The 22553-nt window shown below is 47.6% G+C and overlaps 7 protein-coding genes across 7 annotated transcripts; 1 reads left to right on the top strand and 6 right to left on the bottom strand.

Moving 5' to 3' along the window:
• Positions 1–1728: 1728 nt before the first annotated feature.
• Positions 1729–2664, top strand: DFJ58DRAFT_843194 (uncharacterized protein; the record flags this gene model as incomplete). Its single annotated transcript, XM_041392926.1, has 4 exons — positions 1729–1872; positions 1961–1985; positions 2044–2156; positions 2179–2664. 4 exons carry the CDS (start codon positions 1729–1731, stop codon positions 2662–2664), a joined length of 768 nt encoding a protein of 255 aa, XP_041241828.1.
• A 2122-nt stretch (positions 2665–4786) lies between these two features.
• Positions 4787–6345, bottom strand: DFJ58DRAFT_747029 (uncharacterized protein; the record flags this gene model as incomplete). Its single annotated transcript, XM_041387502.1, has 4 exons — positions 4787–4869; positions 4919–5105; positions 5161–5249; positions 5313–6345. The coding sequence occupies 4 exons, from the start codon at positions 6343–6345 to the stop codon at positions 4787–4789; spliced, it is 1392 nt and encodes a 463-aa protein (XP_041241827.1).
• Positions 6346–8804: 2459 nt separating this feature from the next.
• DFJ58DRAFT_730164 (uncharacterized protein) lies at positions 8805–10558 on the bottom strand (the record flags this gene model as incomplete). The annotated part of the gene is made up of 4 exons (XM_041385846.1): positions 8805–8890; positions 8940–9126; positions 9182–9267; positions 9331–10558. The coding sequence occupies 4 exons, from the start codon at positions 10556–10558 to the stop codon at positions 8805–8807; spliced, it is 1587 nt and encodes a 528-aa protein (XP_041241826.1).
• A 983-nt stretch (positions 10559–11541) lies between these two features.
• DFJ58DRAFT_730163 (uncharacterized protein) lies at positions 11542–13419 on the bottom strand (the record flags this gene model as incomplete). The annotated part of the gene is made up of 5 exons (XM_041385845.1): positions 11542–11621; positions 11673–11753; positions 11803–11989; positions 12045–12133; positions 12192–13419. The coding sequence occupies 5 exons, from the start codon at positions 13417–13419 to the stop codon at positions 11542–11544; spliced, it is 1665 nt and encodes a 554-aa protein (XP_041241825.1).
• Positions 13420–13997: 578 nt separating this feature from the next.
• Positions 13998–15812, bottom strand: DFJ58DRAFT_730162 (uncharacterized protein; the record flags this gene model as incomplete). The annotated part of the gene is made up of 4 exons (XM_041385844.1): positions 13998–14089; positions 14140–14326; positions 14382–14470; positions 14534–15812. 4 exons carry the CDS (start codon positions 15810–15812, stop codon positions 13998–14000), a joined length of 1647 nt encoding a protein of 548 aa, XP_041241824.1.
• A 1475-nt stretch (positions 15813–17287) lies between these two features.
• DFJ58DRAFT_797767 (uncharacterized protein) lies at positions 17288–18135 on the bottom strand. The gene has a single exon (XM_041390649.1). The coding sequence runs from the start codon at positions 17764–17766 to the stop codon at positions 17443–17445; it is 324 nt and encodes a 107-aa protein (XP_041241823.1). The 5' UTR covers positions 17767–18135; the 3' UTR covers positions 17288–17442.
• Positions 18136–19796: 1661 nt separating this feature from the next.
• DFJ58DRAFT_730160 (uncharacterized protein) lies at positions 19797–21594 on the bottom strand (the record flags this gene model as incomplete). The annotated part of the gene is made up of 4 exons (XM_041385843.1): positions 19797–19882; positions 19934–20120; positions 20176–20264; positions 20328–21594. 4 exons carry the CDS (start codon positions 21592–21594, stop codon positions 19797–19799), a joined length of 1629 nt encoding a protein of 542 aa, XP_041241822.1.
• Positions 21595–22553: the final 959 nt, after the last annotated feature.

Here is a 22553-nt window from a genome sequence, read left to right as displayed (position 1 = left end):
CAAATATGATGAAACACAGCTTCAGTGTCAGAAGGATGATGGAGCACTGCTTTGGCAGTTCGAATCGTGCCACATATCAGCATGGCCCCCCCATCGTTAGCTATCATTAGCCTACTGGGATTGCCTACATCAAACACTCTGTTCTTACAATATATAGACATGTACAGGTTCCAGGTCTATGAAAAGAATTAGCGATAAGTAAGCTATGCTGGCACAAAGTGATATCAATGGCAAAACTGGGCAACCCACAAGTTGAAAAACACGACTTGCATTTTTGCCGTACACAGCTTTTGGTGGAGGCACGGGGGATTCATCATGGCTGAATCTATGATGGCCCCAGCATCCAGCAATCATTCGCAAAAGGAGGTACTGATGTAATTTGAGGGGCCTATTCCACGAACGTCACTTGATTGGCCTCAGCTGGTCATGATAGTGCCTGAGGCCTGTCCCGCACCGATTAAGTTAATAATAACTGACATGCATAGATCAAACTTATGACTAATACCACCTTTCTCGGCGTTGGCACTGCAAGGTCCTCTTGACAAGATAAACACGCCTGTCGAATGTGAAAAATATAACTGAATATACAATGTTGCAACACCAAGAAGATTGCAATGGGTCCAGAAAAGTGTTAACCATGATGACGGTCATTCAAAAGTCACTAGTGTCGACAGCGCTCAGTATAAGTATGGATCAGTCCAGCAAGTGCTCCGAATCTCACTCACCTAAATTTCATCCAGAGTCTCTTGATATCCCAATACCCCCAATTCTTATTCCACCGTTCCGCCCATCCCTGTTCCTCCGTGTCCTTTGTTGTTCTGTCGAATATTCTGAAGCATCAATAGACGAGCTAGGGGGCGGGCACCCGGCCTTTCTCGAGCGTTTCAACCAACGTGGCGACATCAACGACATCAACTGGGCTTCAGCGTGAATCACGTTGGCCACGACAGCATGACCATGCTGGCAGAGCACGGGCTCGATAAGTCGGTTCCTCGCTGGTGACTATGACAACAGTACACCTTCGTGCCAAGTGGAGCATTGAAAATAAGTTACTTAGAGCATGAAGCTTTGAAGTGTCTTGCCTGCAGGTGTGGCTATTTAGTAGTCGTATGTTCTTGAAGCTAGCACTCCTCGATTACACAAGGACCAAACAAGGACGGCTCAAGCATGGGATCCGAAATATTCAGTTCTTTAGCAACATATGATCCGAGCTTGCGATCGAGTTAAGACATTTGATTGCCATGGGGCAGTATGTCGTATTACTGACAGTGTAAAGACTTGATTTAAAAGGTCTGCCTGAATCGAACTGCGTGCTCACGTGACTGCTGTCCACAACGCGGGAAACAACAAGGAAACAATGAACACACTGCCAACTTCCAAGCTTACTTCAGCATTACAATATTATTATTGATCTAAGTCTTTCCGTTCGCCTCCTAGGACGGTCAATCAACAACAGGCTGACACTCCATAGCAACAGGAGCTTCACTAAGGCGCGCACTCAAAGCTCGCAAAGGTGTAGCTCCACTGAAGCGCTCTAATCTCCCCGACAAGGATCCCTACTCCTTCAGGTGTACAAAGCCTTTTATTGTCAGTTTCTGAACGTGCTGAAAGACACAGGGCAGATAATTTTAAGCCAGAGTCAATAGAACCCAGCAGGTCCGGAACGATTGAAGTCAAATGCGGGAAAGACCCGACCAGCATCACTTTAGAAAGCCCTAGCACGCAGGTATGGCGCATGTGCTATGTTCAGCTTTCAGAGCCTCTGCTGATGATTTTACCAGGCGTGCGAGCGCCAAGAACCATCTCTTCAAAGGGAGTGAACAGCCGGTGAAGGAGTATGATTGTGTCCTAATTTATGATGAGGAACTGGAAGTGAGTAACCGTTCTCTTGTATTTTGTTGGATCCAGCTTGTAACACCACTCCAGACATTCACTCTTGAAAAGGTAGAGTGCTTCATAGGCTTTAGATATGACAAGAAAGTCTAGTAAGTTGTCTACCTAGTGCTTGATCGGGTATCGTCATCCATGCTCGGTGACTTCCAGCATCTGCAACAACAACTCCTACAGCACAGCTTAAAGATGCGGTAGATTTGGAGAAAGAACTAGAACGTGATCTTTTAGGGCTTTCAAATGCTGATGGTGAGGCCGTGGATGACGTCGATGACATTTTGGGCAAAGGTCACGGGGCAAAGGCAAGAGGAGGAGGAGGAGGAGGAGGAGGAAGAAGAAGAGCGCGAGGAGATTGAGATACCTCCTCATAAAGCTCCTTCGCCACCTCCAAAACCTAAAGTGTCTCGCCTTGCCGCTCCACCTCCAAAGATGCACGAGTCTGAACCGAAGCCAAAAACCAAACCCAAGGAAGTACCGAAGGCGAAGAGAGAAACCAATACGTATAGAGAAGATTCCGGCTTGGAAAAGGTTCTTGATTTTGGTCGCCCCGCTCGTCCTTCAAAACGTCCAAAGCCGTCTGTCTCGACCGGACTAGCCTTGCCAGGAACAAAGTCTTCTTTCGTGCCTCCTGCTCCTCCCACAAAGCCTGCAGCAGCAGAATCGGACTCAGAAAAAGACTGGGATGAAACCACCCACAATGGTCCAGTGGAAGAAGAGATAGATCTTGACGCCTTCGGGCGAGATGGAAGCAGAACTCGAAGAATCCGACGATGATATACTGATGGCAGCAATGTCTCTAGACGACCCATGTCACTCAATCAATTCGCAGCCAGTCAACTCAATGCAGATGAAGACGATACGTCATCCAGCGAGGATAGTGGTGAAGATTAAACCCATTCCTTGCAGTACGTTCTATCGTTGTACAACTCATGCCCTGTGAATATCGTCCTCCTTATAGTTATACTACGCACGACTGAAACTGGGTTCTTACCATCAGGTTATCTGAGTGCGTACGGCTCTCTTCCCACTGAAAATGAGCTAATTTTGTGCTGGTCACACTATCAAGCTCTTCAATGAGTGACACAACCACAGTCTTTGACAACTTGCCAGTGTTTCCTGCCTTCGCATCTGGAAGTGCTGATATCGATACTTGCTCTAGTCCTGGATAGCCATAGTTCATGGGAGGTATGCTAAATTCCCCCTGCATCGCCATGCTTTCACATAAGGCGTCTAGGATCTGTCCCGGCACTTGGTAATGGAGGTCCATGGTGTGCACAAACGGGTGAAAGAGGTAGAGTTGAATGAATAGCCCTGGTAGGTCTTTTAAGTTTTCGCATCTGGTACTCTCACATTCTACTTGCTGCACCCTCTGATGTCCATGCCCCACCGTGACGACGTGACATCCTGCTACACCTGCCCCTGCCCACAGCATCCTCCGATGTCTTTCTGGCGCTTTATCGCTTCGATGGCGCTTCTTGAACCCGGCAGCGCCTCCAATCTGCACCTAGCGCCATACATTCACCAAACTACACCTGACCGTACATTTCAGTGTCATTTCTTCACCCAACCGCACCTCCAGCACTGCCCACATGTGGGACTCGAATCTCTGACAACAACAGCGTCTGCAAACCCGGCGCACATTTTTCAGCTACCACCAGCATCCACGCACGGTATCGCCAATTCCCACCATCACTCAACCTCAGCGACTCCCAGAACCGACCATACAGCCCAGGAGGCTTGTGGGGATGGAGGTCAGGACTGCAAGCTGAAGGAGAGGAGGGGCTAGGAACCGTGTTTACCAGCCACGTTATTGGCATCGAGGAGCAATTCTGCCGTCCAATGTCCCCTCTGGTCCACTCTTGCTACGAGGACTGGTAGAATGGATTGTGGTGCATAACGGCGTCCTTTTGCTACTGTGAGCGGTTGCACATTTTCATTCCGGTTCCTTTTTTCGTTCTAGTCTTTTTGTACATGGCTTACTACTAGGCTACTGCCGTAAAATAAGGCTGTTCATGATTGCAGGTGGATTACCCACATTTGGTGAGACGGGCAAGGATGTCATATCAGTGGAAGAGCGGGAGGGATGCCATCAGCGAGGCGCGGGATCCGAAAGACTAGAATTCTGTACATACCTAGCACTGCGTAGATGACCATCAGTAGACTACCATCTGCAATGAAAGATCTTCCAATGGTACCTGAACTTCATGGAACCACACTTTAGTTGCTGAGGATAGAGATTGGAGAGAGATCGAATTGAGCATGGTATACACTACACAACAGCTAGCCTCAGTACTGGGGAACTTCTGGGATCCACCATCGGTGTCATACTGAGCTCGGAGAGTTGGAGACAATATTAATGCATCATTTTGCAAGAAAGTTTTGTTCCACCTCTGTGGCGGAGCGACGGGAATGCTCGTTAGAGTCTGAAAAGAAAACGTTTCTACTGAACACCTGGCAAACATATGAATCCTAGGTTATGGTGCTCACTTCGGGGGCGGAACAGTATAAAGTATAACTTTGCAAGTCAATTATACGACATGTCATCGACCAAAATCACAACGCTCCAAGACTAGATAGTACTGTCCTAATACATAGAGTCTCACTATGAATAGACATAAAATCGGAAAAAAATCGCAACGATTCAACAATTGCTTGAAGGTTGAATTGAACGTGTCTCTGCTAAAAGTCGTCCCAGATATGAATGATATAAGAAGTTATTAAGAACAAGACAAACTACTTGCAACGCAGCAGACAGCAGAAAAACGGTATATGTCTCGCTCAGTGGCATGGCTGGTTGTGTGCACCATGAATGCATTGCCAGCCTGATGTGGATGTAGCTCCTATGTTTAAAAGAGAAATCAAGAAATGCCTTTTGAAAAAGAGAAGCAAGTACCTCTCACGAGAGTACCAGAGACCCAGCACCGGAACCAGCATAAACGCAGTCCATCTTCACATCCGGCAGCAGGTGATCGCTCGTCCCTGTGTAAAATGTCAACGCAGCATCATTGTGAGCATATAAGTACCCTACCAGCATGACAGTACGGGATTCCGTCTTCCTTGTGTCCCCACCACATCACAGGCGACCACTCGTCCACGAGGTTTGCGAGCGTCTGGAGGTGGCCGTATGCAGCCGGCTGGGGGCCACGCGGTTGGCGCAGTGCGACAAAAGTGAAGAAACAGGCAAATATAAACAGCGCTATGCACAAGTTCCAGATCTGTACGTGGGTGTGAGGACATCGTGGCAGGTTTATGTAGGCAGTAAGTGCGAACCTGGGCTGTGAACATGTCCACAAACGACCCATCTAGTTCCCCGTCAGTTGCAGAGTTATATATGGTGAATGAAAGCCCGAACATCCAGTCTGTGATCGTCGAGTATGGTGTTCAATAACACCTATAAAAGATACTAGACGTGAATGACTCACGTAGGAAAGGCTTCGCGACGAAAAGTATGAGACAGATCGGATGAGTGAAAATCGTCTTCACCGGGTTTGTCGCCGTGCTAAGTCCTTTCCTGCTTGTAGCGCATCTCCACTGTCTTTCGTCTCGAATGACATTTGCGATGAGCTCCGAACAATGCAGCCCCAGCGTCAATGGTCCCTGGGCAACTGCCATGTTGACAAAGACCAGAATCCACACCTGAAAATTGACACCCGGTATAAAATACGCGATGTAATTGAAATTCTCGTTCAGCAAATTGGGGATGAACGACCACGTTTGTGGGGTCAGCGCAACGGCGGACATCATACCCTGGCTGAAAAACTTGTGCCAGATATACATGACAAGTGCGGCCCATCCAGCGCATGCTGCAACGATCACCCAAAGAAAAATGACAACTTTCCGGATGCTAGGGTGAGCATGCCACGCAGAGGGTTGTATTTTGAGTGGCTTTGCTGGACCTTCATCTGTGTCTAGGTCAGACACACAACGCATGCACCACAAAGTAGCAGGGGTCAATTGCGTGTGGTGGACCAGTGCAGCGGTTAAGTCGAAAGGTGAGGAACTCCACGTCAATATTTTTACAGCCCGCATCCCTGACAATGCAATCATCACCTGGAGGAGGAGTGTGATGCCCAAAACGAGGAGAGGTAACCCTGCGATGGCAATACCCTCATCATATGCCATGGCCCACGTGGGTGCCAACAGTGTTTGGTTGTCGAAACATACGATGAGTGAGGCCGAGCTATAGGATATAATGAGGAGGATAGCTGAGACACCATTCAGCAGGGCGCCGTTAGGGTTATACCATCCATGAGCTGCGGTCAGAAGGCGCAGATTGGTGTTGAAACGAAGCCGAGACTCTGAGGCTAGCGCAGAGCGCAATGAGATGCTATGTACGAGGCCTATAGACTCGGTGCATAACGTGACGATTAAGTTGAGCACCAGGGCCAGAATTTCCCTCTGCTGGACGTCCAGCTGAGTCGCAGTGTTGATATTCTCCACGTTGATATTCTCCATGTTGATCACGGTTACTCCGAAGACTCCGTGATTGGCTGAAGTGACGATGCTTACAACGATGCATGAGCAGCTGAAGATAATTGAGCATGCCACTCCGACAAGGGCATATCTGCGACTTGTCAGGCTGCGGTTTACAACGATGCATGAGCAGCTGAAGATAATTGAGCATGCCACTCCGACAAGGGCATATCTGCGACTTGTCAGGCTGCGGTCGTAGAAATCGGTTCTAGTATCAGTAGTGAACTTCGCATCAGATATCATCCAGTCCAAGTCCTGGTGATTCGGGAGCCTGAGTGCGTCATATGGATGCGAACTTTCATCTGTTGGTTTGGAAGAAGTTGCCATGGGAGGCAGAGACAGGAAGGCCAGCCTCAAATGAAGAGAGGCTCAGACTAGAAGTGAAAGGATAACTCAGTCTTCGGATTGAGAGACTCGTACTACGGCAGTGCATACCTAGAAATGAAAGGAGAACTATGTAGCTAGTGAGAATGAAAATATGTATCGGTAAATGTTAATACTCACTTCAGTCTCCGGATTCAAAAATTGAGGAGTGTTCGTTCTGGGGATGCCAGAATAAAAGAAACCTGTTGGAACGGAGGACGAACAATGCATGTGCGCATTATTGACCTGCAGATTATGTAAATAAGTTTCACTTATGACCATAACCTGCAGTGTCTGATATGACTTCGTGATGGAAAAGCGGTCGTGTGTCGCGGTGTTTATCAGGCTATAATGTCGTTCTATTGCAGGCTAAGCGTAAGCTTATTAGTATCGGAGTGATGCAAGAGCGGTGCTAAGCAGTGGTTGTGCACTTGTCCGAGGTGAACATCTTACCATATATGTACCCTTGAAATACTATTTATGGAGGGATGATCGATCTGATGCTGGCTTGGACCGGTTAACGTCTATTTCCTTTTTTCTGTTGCTTATCAGTCGGACCTTATATACTCAGTTCTTTCGGGTAACCCTCGGACACCACCTGCCTCTTCACTCTCCCTCCGACGCCTTGTTTGCACAGTCGTTCCAATATTAATTCAGCACCTCCATTATTACGCGGTTTTCGCTGCTTTCGACTTCGTACCTGCTCTCATTGACCGGTGCTTTCCTTTCCGCGTTCATTTATTTCCGCTAGTGTGTAGGATCGTTTCGACGTCTGCAGCTGTAAATCAATCCTACTTCCTATCCCTGGACGAAATCACATCAGCGATTCGAGCCCATCTGATCATGCCCAATCACGATGTCCGATGCTACCTTCGTCCTCACTTTCCTCTGTCGTAGAAGGTCATGAGTTGTGGCAGAGTGGTACAGGATTTGATGGTAAGTCTTTTCAGTCACACATAAAAACTACAATACTCGGGCTAATGCAGGGTTACGCCTTGCACAAATATGTGCCGTATTCAAATTGCCCTCCCGCTATGGCGAATTCCCTAACCTGCTCGTGTACATCGAATGATTTTGCCCTCTACGTGATCCGCAACCTGCGACCAACTCGTCTTGTATCGACTTGCCTGTTCAACTGATAACAAACGGCGTTTCGAATCCGTCGTTAGCGTCAAAGACCTTTTGCAAGCAGGTCATTTGACGCTGAGATTTAGATCAAACAAGGTAGATGCGCTGTGAGCCAACGGTGATGTTCTCGAGCTTACTGACATCAATCCTTGCATTAATTTCCACTTATTTGATAACATGTGTAGAGCGCATATGGCACAGCTTGATATTCAGATCGCCGTTTAACAATGACTTCCTCGTATCAGATCAGTTCCCGTTGCGAAGAGAATTGGTGATAAGTATATTACGATAGTAGGAAGTTATTTTTGCACTCTACAAGCGCACTCTGAAACAGCAGAACAATGAATTTTGACTTTGAATCTCAATATTTGTGGGAGATTTTGAGGAGATCATGACCGTTTCAGACAATTCGCAGTCTTGTTTTCATGGACGTTTAAATTAAGGGTATCTCATGGTCCTCCACTTCTGGTCAAGACCGCAGTTGATATCATTGCGCACTCAGATATCAGATACATAATTGATGATGATTTGTTCGTCGATCACTACATATAGACCAACCACAGGACTTACCTACCACAGCATGTAGTATGTACTATATGCAATACGATCCTACCAAGACTCTGATTATTTAATGTCGGCCAATTTCACTGGTATTCACAGCCCACATGTACACTTCCGATTCATATTCCAACTCATTACATCCTCTACAGCTCATATATATTCGTTCATTCATCCATCATGGTATTATAAAGCCCGAGCTGGAGCAATATCAAGACGAACTACTTACAACACAGCAAACCAACAGCAAACAGCATAAAAATTTTGCGTGTATCATTGAACGGCATGGCTGGTTGTGTGCCCGTCAATGCATCGCCTGCCTAACATAGATATAGCTTTGTTTAAAAAGAGAAACCAAGAAATGCTCTTTAAAAAAGTAAAGTAAGTACCTCTCACGAGAGGGGTACCAGAGACCCAGCACCAGAACCAGCATAAACGTAGTCCATCTTCACATCCGGCAGCGGGTGATCGCTCGTCCCTTTGTAAAATGTCAACGCAGTATCGTCATGAGCATATAAGTACCCTACCAGCATGACAGTACGGAATTCCGTCCTCCTTATGTCCCCACCACATCACAGGCGACCACTCGTCCACGAGGTTGGCGAGCGTCTGGAGGTGGCCGTATGCAGCTGGCTGGGGACCGCGCGGTCGGCGCAGTGCGACGAAAGTGAAGAAACAGGTAGATATAAATAGCGCTATGCATAAGTTCCAGATCTGCACGAGAGTGTGAGGATGTTGTAGCAGTTTTACATAGGCAGTAAGTGCGAACCTGGGCAGTGAACATGACTACCGCGAAAGTTACCTCCTCAGAGGTGGAGTGACCGGATATCCTCAATGAATACCCAAACATCCAGTCTGTGATCGTCGAGGATGGTGTTCAATGACACCTATAAAAGATACTAGATAGGAATGACTCACGCAGGAAAGGCTTCGCAACGAAAAGTATGAGACAACTCGAGTAAGTGAAAGTTGTCTTCACTGGGTTCGTCGCCGTTCTAAGTCCTTTTATTCCGGTAGCGCATCTCCACTGTCTTTCGTCCCGAATGACATTCGCGATGAGCTCCGAGCAATGCAACCCAAGTGTCAACGGTCCCTGGACAACTGCTAAGTTGACGAAGAGCAAAATCCACACCTTAAGTTTGACACCTGGAATAGAATACACGATGTAACTGGACGACTCATTCGGCAAGAACGACCACGTTTTTGTGGTCATCGGGATGTCGTAGGGGAGCTTGTGCGATATATATGTGACGAGTGCGGCCCATCCAGCGCATACTGCAACGGTCGCCCAGAGATAAATGACAACTTTCCGGATGCTAGGGTGAGCATGCCACGCCGAGGGCTGTATCTCTGATGGCTTCGCTGGACCTCCATCGGTGTCTAGGTCAGACACACAACGCATGCACCGCAAAGTAGCAGGGGTCAATTGCGTGTGGTGGACCAGTGCGGCGGTCAAGTCGAAAGGTGAGGAGCTCCACGTCAATATTTTGACAGCCCGCATCGCTGACAATGCGATCATCACCTGGAGGAGGAGTGCGACGCCCAAAATGAGGAGAGGTAACCCTGCGATGGAAAGACCCTCATGTGTCAAATAATAGTTCAAACATAAAACGAATGGAGCCGAGCTGTAGGATATAATGAGGAGGACAGCCGAGATACCATTAAATAGGGTGCCGTTAGGGTTATACCATCCACGAGCCGCAGTCAGAAGACGCAGATTGGTGTTGAAATGAAGTCGAGACTCTGAGGCTAGTGCAGAGCGTAATGAGATACCATGTACGAGGCCTGTGGACTCGGTGCATAACGTGACGATTAAGTCAAGTACCAGGGTCATTATGTCCGCCTGCAGGGGCATCACATTAACACCTGGATTCGCTGTGGGCTTGATGATCACGTTGGTCGTTCCGAAGACTCCGGTATTGGCTAAAGTGACAATGCCTGCAACGATGCATGAGCAGCTGAGGATAATTGAGCATGCCACTCCAACAAGGGCATTTCTGCGACTCGTCAGACTGCGGTCGTAGAAATCGGTTCTGGTATCAGCAGTGAACTTCGCATCAGATATCGTTGAGTCGAAGTCCTGGTCATTCGGGAGTGCGTCGTATGGATGTGAACTTTCATTTGTCTGTTTGGGAGAAGCTGCCATTGGAGGCAGGAACAGGAAGGCCAATCTCAAACGAAGAGAAGCTCGGACTAGAAACGAAAGGAGAACTCAGTCTTCGGATTGAGAGACTCATAATACTACGGCACATACCTAGAAACGAAAGGAGAACTATGTATATAGTTAGAATGAAAATATATATCAGTAAATGCTAACACTCACCTCAGTATTTGGATGGAGAGACTGAGGAGAGTTCGTTCTGGGTATGCCAGAATAAGAGAAACCTGTTGAAACGGAGAACCAAAAGTGCATGTGTAGAACACGAGTAGCAAAGAGTGATTGTGTATGCAAAGTGAAATACGCACGACGGACGCATTTTGATACGATGATCACGCAGGTTACATCTTAAAGCTTCTGGTGCAAGTGACTTCGTGATGGAAAAGTGGTTGTGCGACGCAGCATTTATACATATCGGGTGCACTGTTGATTATCGCATTGCAGTGCGATAATACTTAAAGTGCACATTTCAGGATGGTGATCATTGAAAGCCAGTCAAGCCTAACCTCCTTATACTGCGCACATATCCTTGCAAGATGCACAGACCGGCCGTTGTCTGTCAATTAAGTAAGACCAATGAGAAACAGGATCAGAAGTCAGATAAGTTTGCAGGTGAGAGTCATCGGTATCTGGCTGCATGTACGTGAATTGCGCAAATACGACTTCAATGCGACTTTCAAAATGCTCACCTTGGTAAGAATGTCAAGCTGATCAATTAATTACTAATTATTAATGTCGGCCAGCTCACCTGTGCCCCTCCCAATTCATATTTCAACTCAACGCATCCTCTGCAGCTCAAGTGAATTTGTCCATTCATCCATCATGGTTTCACAAAGCCCGAGTTGGAGCAATATTAAGACGAACTACCTACAACGTAGTAAGCAGGATAAAATTGTACACGTATCATTCAATAGCATGGCTGGTTGTGTGCCTGTCAATACATCGCCAGCCTAACGTGGAAATAGCTCTGTTTAATCGGGGGTAAAACTTGTTTTCACAGGTTTAATCTGTGAGACGATTTCAACGGCCGTGACGGCGCATCGGCATAGCTCTGTTTAAAAGGGAAATCAAGAAATGCCCTTTAAAAAAGTAAAGTAAGTACCTCTCACGACCAGAGACCCAGAACCAGAACCAGCATAAACGTAGTCCATCTTTACATCCGGCAGCGGATGATCGCTCGTCCCTTTGTAAAATGTCAACGCAGCATCATCGTGAGCATATAAGTATCCTACCAGCATGACAGTACGGAATTCCGTCCTCTTTGTGTCCCCACCACATCACAGGCGACCACTCGTCCACGAGGTTTGCGAGCGTCTGGAGGTGGCCGTATGCAGCTGGCTGGGGACCGCGCGGTCGGCGTAGTGCGACGAAAGTGAAGAAGCAGGCAAATATGAACAGCGCTATGCATAAGTTCCAGATCTGCACGAGGTTGTAAGGGTGTCGTAGCAGTTTTACGTAGGCAGTAAGTGCGAACCTGGGCAGCGAACATGTTTACCTTCAATGAGTCCAGTGACCCCTCTATGGCGTTGTCACTTAAGTTGAATGCAAGCCCAAACATCCAGTCTGATTGTCGATGATGTTCAATAACACCGATAAAAAAAGGGAGGCGTGAATGACTCACGCAGGAAAGGCTTCGCGACGAAAAGTATGAGACAAATTGGATGAGTGAAAATCGTCTTCACCGGGTTCGTCAATATTCTAAGTCCTTCTCTTCCGGTAGCGCGTCTCCACTGTCTTTCATCTCGAATGACATTTGCGATGAGCTCTGAGCAATGCAGCCCAAGTGTCAATGGCCCCTGGATAAGGGCCATGTTGACCCATGAGAACAGCATACGACCCGACGACTTATACCAGATGTAAGTGGATTTTTCGTTGGGGAAGAACGACCACGTGTGTTGGGTGAGAGCGCTGCCGGACCCGAACACTACATCCGTGTCGGAATGCTGAAACCTGTCCCAGATATACATGACGAGTGCGGCCCATCCAGCGCATGCTGCAACGATCACCCAAAGAAAAATGACAACTTTCCGGATGCTAGGGTGAGCATGCCACGCAGAAGGCTGTATCTCTGATGGCTTCGCTGGACCTCCATACGTGTCTAGGTCAGACACACGACGCATGCACCGCAGAGTAGCAGGGGTCAATTGCATGTGGTGGACCAGTGTGGCAGTCAAGTCGAAAGGTGAGGAGCTCCACGTCAATATTTTGACAGCATGCATCCCTGACAATGCGATCACCACCTGGAGGAGGAGTGAGACGCCCAGAACGAGGACAGGTATCCCTGCGATGGCAAAACTACAATGTCTTAGGGAAGCATCGATGCATATGACGAGTGAGGCTGAGCAGTAGGATATAATGAGGAGGACGGCCGAGATACCGTTAAACATAGCGCCGTTAGGGTTATACCATCCACGAGCTGCAGTCAGAAGGCGTAGATTGGCGTTGAAACGAAGCCGAGACTCTGAGGCTAGCGCAGAGTGCAATGAGATGCCGTGTACGAAGCCTATGGATTCGGTGCATAACGTGACAATAAAGTTAAGTGCCAGAGACAATGTCTCCGCCTGGAGGGACGATTGAGTATCACTAGAAGGAACCATGATGATCGTGGTTACTCCGAGGATTCCTTGATTGGCTAAAGTAACAATGCCTGCAACGGTGCATAAGCAGCTGAAGATACTTGAGCATGCCACTCCGACAAGGGCATATCTCCGACTCGTCAGACTGCGGTCGTAAAGGTCGGTTCTGGTATCAGCAGTGAACTTCGCATCAGATATCATCGTGTCAAAGTCCTGGTGATCCGGAAGTGCGTCATGCGAACTTTGATCTGTCGGTTTGGAAGAAGCTGCCATGGGAGGCAGAGACAAGAAGGTCAGTCTCGAATGAAGAGAGGCTCAGACTAGAAGCGAAAGGATAGCTCAGTCTTTGGATTGAGAGAGTTGTAGCCTACTACGGCAGTGCATACCTAGAAACGAAAGGAGAACTAAGTATGTAGGTAGTGAGAATGAAAATATATATCGGTAAATGCTAATACTCACCTCAGTCTTCGGACTCAGAAACTGGGGAGTGATTGTTCTGGGGATGCCAGAATAAAAGAAACCTGTCGGAACGGAGAACGAACGGTACATGTGTGTATTACGGACACGAGATTAAATGTATTTCACTTATGACCATAGCCTCTGGTGTATGATGTGACTTTGTGATTGAAACACGGTAGCATGACGCGATATTTATCAGGCTATAGACATTAAAACAGGCTAAAGCAAGTAAAGAGTGATGCATGATGCGGGAAGAGCGGTGCTAAGCAGTGGTTGTGTACGTAATACTCGGAATCACTGGAATCAAAATCCTGTCCTAACGTGAATATAGCTCCTTTATGTAAAAAGAGAAATCAAGAAATACCCTTTAAAAAGTAAAGCAAGTACGTGAGTCACGAGAGGGGTACGTATACCAGAGACCCGGCACCAGAACCAGCATAAACACGATCCATGTTTACATCCGGCAGCGGGTGATCGCCCGTCCCTTTGCAAAAGTGTCAAAGCAGTAGCATTGTAAGTATGTAAGTACCCTACCAGCATGACAGTACGGAATTCCGTCCTCCTTATGTCCCCACCACATCACAGGCGACCACTCGTCCACGAGGTTGGCGAGCGTCTGGAGGTGGCCGTATGCAGCTGGCTGGGGGCCACGCGGTTGGTGCAGTGCGACGAATGTGAAGAAACAGGCGAATATAAACAGCGCTATGCATAAGTTCCAGATCTGCACAAGAATGTGAGGATGCTATAGCAGTTTTACATAGGCAGTAAGTGCGAACCTGGGCAGTCAGCATGCCTACCCGCACGCCTTCTAGTTTCCCATCAAAGGCAGAGTCAATTATCATGAATGAATACCCAAACATCCAGTCTGTGATCGTCGAGGAACGGTGTTCAACAACATCAATGAGAATACTACACGCGAATGACTCACGCAGGAAAGGCTTTGCGACGAAAAGTACGAGACAGGTCGGATGAGTGAAAATTGTCTTCACCGGGTTTGTCGCCGTGCTAAGTCCTTTCCTCCTGGTAGCGCATCTCCACTGTTTTTCGTCTCGAATGACATTTGCTATGAGCTCCGAGCAATGCAGCCCCAGTGTCAATAGTCCCTGGACAACTGCCATATTGACAATGACCAGAATCCACACCTGAAAATTGACACCCGGTATAGAATACCCGATGTAATTGAAATTCCCGTTCAGCAAATTGGGGATGAACGACCACGTTTGTGGGGTCAGCGCATCGGGGGACATTATACCCTGGGGGGCATACTTGTGCCAGATATACATGACAAGTGCGGCCCATTCAGCGCATGCTGCAACGATCACCCAAAGAAAAATGACGACTTTCCGGATGCTAGGGTGAGCATGCCACGCAGAGGGTTGTATTTTGAGTGGCTTTGCTGGACCTTCATCTGTGTTTATGTCAGACACACAACGCATGCACCGCAAAGTAGCAGGGGTCAATTGCGTGTGGTGGACCAGTGCGGCGGTCAAGTCGAAAGGTGAGGAGCTCCACGTTAATATTTTGACAGCCCGCATCCCTGACAATGCGATAATCACCTGGAGGAGGAGTGCGACGCCCAGAGCAAGAAGAGGTGTCCCTGCTATGGCAATGACGATCTTAGGTGCTGATGACGTTTGTGACGTTTGTGAAATCACAGTATCGACAACTACGATGAGTGAAGCCGAGCTGTAGGACATGATGAGGAGGACAGCCGAGATACCATTAAACAAAGTGCCGTTAGGGTTATACCATCCACGAGCTGCAGTCAGAAGGCGCAGATTGGTGTTGAAAGAAAGTCGAGACTCTGAGGCTAGCGCAGAGTGCAACGAGATGCCGTGTACGAAGCCTATGGACTCGGTGCATAACGTGCCGATGAAGTTAAGTGCCAGGGCCAATATCTCCCCTTGCAGGGGCAACAGACTACTATAGTCATAATTATGCACGGACAAGTTGATTGCGGTCACTCCGAGTACCCCGTGATTGGCTAAAGTGACAATGCCTGCAATGATGCATGAGCAACTGAATATGCTTGAGCATGCCACTCCGACAAGGGCACTTCTGCGACTCGTTAAACCTGGGTCGTAGATATCGGTGCTAGTATCAGCAGTAAACTTCGCATCAGATATCATCGAGTCGAAGTCCTGGTGATTCGGGAGTGCGTCGTATGGATGTGAACTTTCATTTGTCGGTTTGGAAGAAGCTGCCATGAGAGGCAGAGACAGGAAGGCCGGTCTCAAATGAAGAGAGGTTCAGACTAGAAACGAAAGGATAACTCAGTCTTCGAATTGAGAGACTCGTACTACGGCAGTGCATACCTAGAAACGAAAGGGGAACTACGCAGGTAGTTAGAATGAAAGTATGTATCGGTAAATGCTAATACTCACCTCAGTATTGGAATTGAGAGACTGAGGAGAGATCGTTCTGGGGATGCCAGAATAAAAGAAACCTGTTGGAGCGGAGAACGAAAAGTGCATGTATAGAACATGTAAAGCAAAGAGTGATTGTGATGCAAAATAGAAGTCCATACGACGAATGCGTTCTGATAGCCAGTGATGGACACCGGATTAACTCTTATGACCATAGCTTCTGGTGCATCAAATTTCGTGATGGAAAAGCGGTCGTGCAACGCGACATTTATGCGTATCCGGTGCACTGTTGATCTACATCGCATTGCAGTACGGCAATACTAAATTTTAAGTGCACACGTCAGGATGGTGACCATTGAAAGCCAGTAAAACCTAACCTCTTTGTACTGAACATATATCCACGCAAGATGCACAGACCGGTCATTGTCTGTCATTTAAGTAAGGACAATGAGAAACAGGATCGGAAACTAAATGAGTTTGCAGGCGTGAGTCATCGGAAAGCAGTGATATCTGGCTGCACGTACGTAAATTGTGCAAACGCGACTTCGATGCGACTTCAAAGATGCTCAGCCTAGTAAGAACGTCAAGTTGATCAATTAATGCATCCTTGGCGTGATATTTGTTTCTGTTAGTCAAACCCTTGCTTGGATGGTCTAAAAACTCACATAGGACGACTACTGGCATTCAATGAGCTCCAAGGCGACGCTAGTACATCTCCTTATCGCTCTCACTTTCCTCCAGGAACATTGCACGATGCACTGGTGACTACTGAGGACAGTGGTCGCCAATGATGGGAAGCTGAATATATGCGACCCTCGTCGGAGAAAAAGCCCTCCTCTAATGGGTCAGAGGATTACACCTAGTCAGAACTTGATTTTGGATGCGACATTTGATGGAGAAGCAGGCAAGAAGTAAGCGGTGAGAACGAATCATGTGCTGAGGACCATGTGAAAGCTGCGTTGACTGTTAGCGGCATGAATCATTTATGTAACGAACTTCGAACCTCAAACCATCGTGGCACGTGGAGCTTCTGTTCATCAACAAATGTGTGAAGAGCTCCACAATTTTGCTAAGGGCATCAAGATTACCAATAAGGTGCTTGAGGGACCAGATCGGAGAGTACTTCTGCCCAGTACCAATTTAGAACTGCTGAAAATGGTATAGAATTTGCTGCGAAGCTGGGGAGCCATTATGTAACTGCATTGAATTCGGCAGGGAGGGGAAAGATACAGTAAACATACGACATCCTACTTCACGAGCGCATTGCCCCTGCGCGATGCGTCAACGAGAGTTACCCGATGTCAATGTCGCACATACCTATTGATCACAGCTTATTTGTGTGCCAGCTCTTTGTCAGTAATAGCTTTCCTGTCTCCATTAATAACAGCGATAGTCTCTCGTGCTAAACGCTCCTCCACCATCTTCCCACTATTGTTTATGCTGGCGGACAATCCAGCATGGACATCCACCCTTACGCCTCTGTAAGCGTGGCAAGTCTCACAACGTTCTCTCCTGAGTGCTTCTGTGATAAGCACTTGACAGCGGGGGAAGCGGTGGTGAGAGCATGGCAAAGGATAGGAAGTGGCGGCGCGCAGGTAAGAACGTGAATATAAAGGAGGGTGCGGGAGCCGATGCGCTCTGTCCTTGTACGCTTTCCATAGTTAAGCAGGGAAGATGCAAGGAAATAAAGAAGGGGGTCGGATACTGGCAGAACAAGCATTTGTGAAGCGTAGGGGGGAGATAATATATCTGATAGTGATGGAGTATTCGAGTCGAGGGTTGATGAAGACCCCATTAGAGAGTCGAATAACACTAGGCACTCTGCTTGAGTGTTCGTTCAGCGGCAGTAGAAAAGCGATCGACAGGCAACAAAATCCCATGGAGGACCGAAAAAGCGAAGAAAGGTGGCACCGACTGAGTCTCGAGATGATGCCCGCGACTGTGCAGTCACTCGTTTGGAAGAAAGAAAAATAACATTGTATGCGGAAGAATCAGACCACAATGCAATATGAAGCAACAAGGAAGACAGTCGACAAACACGCTTAGCGAAGCTGATCACTCCCGCTTTCCATAGAATCTTGCTGATATTTGTGAGCGTGTATGTAACTGTAAATCAGTGCACGCTCGAAAGCACTGGGAGGTTTCAGCCTGGCCCTTGTCGGGATATCCCGCTCCTTCAGTTTCGCCACCGCCTATTCGTTCATTCCCTCCAATTATACTGCCAGCAGTATTACTAACCTCTCAAATGTCCCGCATCCGACTCCCTAGCCACATAGCACAGCTATATTCCACCAACTAATTCATTCACACAGCATCCTATAACCCTTGGTTTGCAAACTGACCAGGCCAACACCTACCTCTTCACTCGTTGCTCGCATCCTGCCTCCGACGCTTTATTCGCACAGAATCTGGCTGTTGTTTCAATATTAATCCTTCACCTTCGTTATTACATGGCTTCCGCCGCTGTCGACTTCATACCTGCTCTCATCGACCAGTACTTTCTGCGTTCATCTATTTCCGCTAGTGTGTATGGTCGCTTTGCCATATTTAAACCCGTCCTACTTCTTATCCCTCGATGAAATCACATCAGCGACACAATGGGATTCAAGTCCATCTGGCCATTCCAAATCAATTGTCGGAAGCTACCTTTGTCCTCACACCTCAATGTTGCCTTTGTCGTCGAAGGTCATGAGTTATGGCAGAGTGGTACAGAATTCGATGGTGAGTCTTTTCAGTCACACATTCAAACTGCCAATGGAGGGTTAACCGGTTACACCTTGCACAAGTACGTGTCATATTCAAATTATCCTCTCACTATGGCAAATTCCCTCGCCCGCTGGTGTATATCGAATGGTTTTGCTCTACGTGGTCCGGAACCTGCAACCGACTTGTATCGGCTTATCTGTTCAACTGGTGACCAACGGACGGCGTTTCTCATCCGTCGCTAGCATTCAAGATCTTTTGCAGGCAGGTCATTTCATGCCGAGGTTTGGATCAAACAAGGTAGATGTCTTGTGCGAGTGAGCTTGCTGATGAATTTTATGTCAATCCTTACACTTATTTGACACCATATGTAGAGCGCATATAAAAAATCTTGATATGTATCCATATGGCCGTTTGACAATGACTTCTTCGTATCAGATCTGTTCCCGTTGCGCAGTGAGTTGGTGTTATGTGTGTAGTATTGAACCTGGCAAGTCGCTTTTGGACTCGACAAGCGCACTCTGCAACAACAAAACGATGGATATTGATGTTGATTTCGAGTCTATTTGTAGAAGATTTTGAGGAGATTATGACCGTTTCACAGACAATTCGCAGTCTCGTTTTCATGCACGTTTAAATAAAGGGTATGTCATGGTCCTCTACTTCAGGTCAAGACTATCTTTCATGCAGTTGATATCAATGCTCAGATTTCAGGTAGTTCGTGGCGATTTGTTTGTCAGTCACTACCGACCGCAGGTCCTACCCCAAATTAACATGTAGTATGTACTATATACATACTGTCCTACCGAGACTCTGACTCTTTAATGTCGGCCATATTCACAGCTCACCTATACGCTTCCCATTCATATTCCAACTTAACGCATCCTCTGCAGCTCATATCGAGTTGTCCATCCATCCATCATGGTGTTACAAAGTCCGAGCTGGAGCAATATTAAGACGAACTACCTACAACGTAGCAAGCAGGATAAAAATTGTACGTGTATCATTCAACGGCATGGCTGGTTGTGTGCCCGTCAATGCATCGCCCGCCTAACGTGGACATAGTTCTGTTTAAAAAGGGAAATCAAGAAATGCGCCTTGAAAAAGTAAAGCAACTACCTCTCACGAAAGGGGTACCAGAGACCCAGCACCAGAACCAGCATAAACGCAGTCCATCTTCACATCCGGCAGCGGGTGATCGCTCGTCCCTTTTCAAAAAGTGTCAAAGCAGTAGTATTGTGAGTACATGAGTACTTTACCAGCATGACAGTACGGAATTCCGTCCTCCTTGTGTCCCCACCACATTACAGGGGACCACTCATCCACGAGGTTGGCGAGCGTCTGGACATGGCCATATGCAGCCGGCTGGGGACCACGCGGTCGGCGCAGGGCGACGAACGTGAAGAAACAGGCAAATGTAAACAGTGCTATGCATAAGTTCCAGATCTGCACGAGGGGGTGAGGTTGCCGTAGTAGTTTTACAAGGGCAATAAGTGCGAACCTGGGCAGTGAACATGAATACAAACACCAGGCCTAGTTTCCCATCAGTGGCGGAGTGATCTATGGTGAATGAAAGCCCGAACATCCAGTCTGCGGCCGTCGAGTATGGTGTTCAATAACACCTATAAAAGACACTAGACGTAAATGACTCACGCAGGAAAGGTTTTGCAACGAAAAGTACAAGACAGGTCGGATGAGTGAAAATTGTCTTCACCGGGTTCGTCACCGTCCTAAGTCCTTTCCTTCCGGTAGCGCATCTCCACTGTCTTTCGTCTCGAATGACATTCGCGATAAGCTCAGAGCAATGCAGCCCAAGTGTCAACGGTCCCTGGATAACTGCCATATTGACAAAGAGCAGAATCCACACCTCAAGATTGGCACCCGGTATAATATACATGATGTAATTAGGTAGCCTCTTGGACACCTGCATCGTAGACAAGAAAGACCACGTTTGTGTGGTCAGCGCATCGGGGGACATTAAAATATTGCTGTCGGCGTACTTGTCCCAGACATACATGACGAGTGCGGCCCATCCAGCGCATGCTGCAACGATCACCCAAAGAGAAATCACAACTTTCCGGATGCTAGGGTGAGCATTCCACGCAGAGGGCTGTATCTCTGATGGCTTCGCTGGACCTCCATACGTGTCTAGGTTAGACACGCAACGCATGCATTGCAAAGTAGCAGGGGTCAATTGCGTGTGGTAGACCAGTGCGGCAGTCAAGTCGAAAGGTGAGGAGCTCCACGTCGATATTTTGACAGCCCGCATCGCTGACAATGTGATCATCACCTGGAGGAGGAGTGCGACGCCCAAAACGAGGAGAGGCATCCCTGCGAAGGCAATACCCTCCTCAAATGTTTGCGGCGTTATTTGAACTTGAATCAAGTCTACACATACGACGAGTGAGGCCGAGCTATAGGATATAATGAGGAGGACAGCCGAGACACCATTAATCAGGGCGCCGTTAGGGTTATACCATCCACGAGTCGCAGTCAGAAGGCGCAGATTGGTGTTGAAACGAAGTCGAGACTCTGAGGCTAGCGCAGAGCGCAATGAGATGCTGTGTACGAAGCCGATGGACTCGGTGCACAACGTGACGATTAAGTTAAGTGTCAGGGTGAACATCTCCTGCACGGGGAACTGAGTATTGTTTATATCAGGAATGACCACGGCTGCACCGGTAAATCCACGATTGGCTAAAGTGACACTGCCTGCAATGATGCACAAGCAGCTGAAGATACTTGAGCATGCCACTCCGACAAGGGCATATCTGCGACTCGTCAGACTGCGGTCGTAGAAATCGGTCGTAGTATCAGCAGTGAACTTCGCATCAGATATCATCCAGTCAAAGTCCTGGTCATTCGGGAGTGCGTCATGTGGATGCGAACTTTCATCTGTCGATTTGGAAGAAGCTGCCATGGGAGGCAGAGACAGGAAGGACAGTCTCAAATGAAGAGAGCCTCGGACTAGAAACGAAAAAATAACTCAGCCTTCGGATTGAGAGACTTGTATGACGGCAGTGCATACCTAGAAACGAAAGGAGGACTATGTAGGTAGTTAGAATGAAACTATGTATCGGTAGTAAATGCTGAAACTCACCTCAGTATTCGTATTGAGAGACTGAGAAGGTATCGTTCTGGGGGTGCCAGAATCAAATAAACCTATTGGAACGGAGAACGAACAGTGCATGTGCGCATTATGGACACGCAGATTAAATATATTTCGCTTATGACCATAGCCTCTGGTATATGATATGACTTCGTGATGGAAACACCGTGGCATGACACCGTATTTATCAGGCTATAGGCATTAAAACAGGCCAAGCCAGTAGAGAGTGATGCAGGAGCGGTGCTAAGCAGTGGTTGTGTAATACTCATCACTTGTCCGGATCCGAGGTGAATCAAAATTTAGGGTCACCTCTTGCCATATATGTGCTCTTCCGACCTTGAAATGAGCAAGGATATGATACTGGCTTTTGCCAGATCTACGTTTGGACTCGTCTTGAGAGACACTGGCGCATCAGAGCGATGCTTTTGGGATAGTTCAGGGACACTCTCGTACACATAGTTATCAGGCCAAGATCAAGAAATAAATAGTACTATAGGCTCACGATATGATCAAATTGAGATTAATATTGATAACTGCGCAGTCTGTGCTACATGAAAAGCCACCTATAATTCCCACAATACTAACTTAGCTCGGAGAGTCGGAAGACGATGGTTTTCAAGAAGGTTTCATTCCACCTCAGTGGGGGAGCGGCGAGCACAGGCATTTCGGAGAATGCTCATTAGAGTCCGAATATTTCTACTGAACACCTGGTAAACACTTGAATCATAGGTTATGGTACTCACTTAAGTCAGGGCGGAACGTTCGAATAG

This window comes from Suillus subalutaceus, assembly GCF_016647625.1.
Source record: "Suillus subalutaceus strain FC151 chromosome Unknown DFJ58scaffold_84, whole genome shotgun sequence".
NCBI classification, from domain to species: Eukaryota; Fungi; Basidiomycota; class Agaricomycetes; order Boletales; family Suillaceae; genus Suillus; species Suillus subalutaceus.
This window is presented reverse-complemented; position numbering and strand designations above follow the sequence as displayed.

Excerpts from the sequence above, each read along its gene's own strand:
- DFJ58DRAFT_797767 (XM_041390649.1), bottom strand. The coding sequence starts at position 17,766 with ATGGGGTCTTCATCAACCCTCGACTCGAATACTCCATCACTATCAGAT.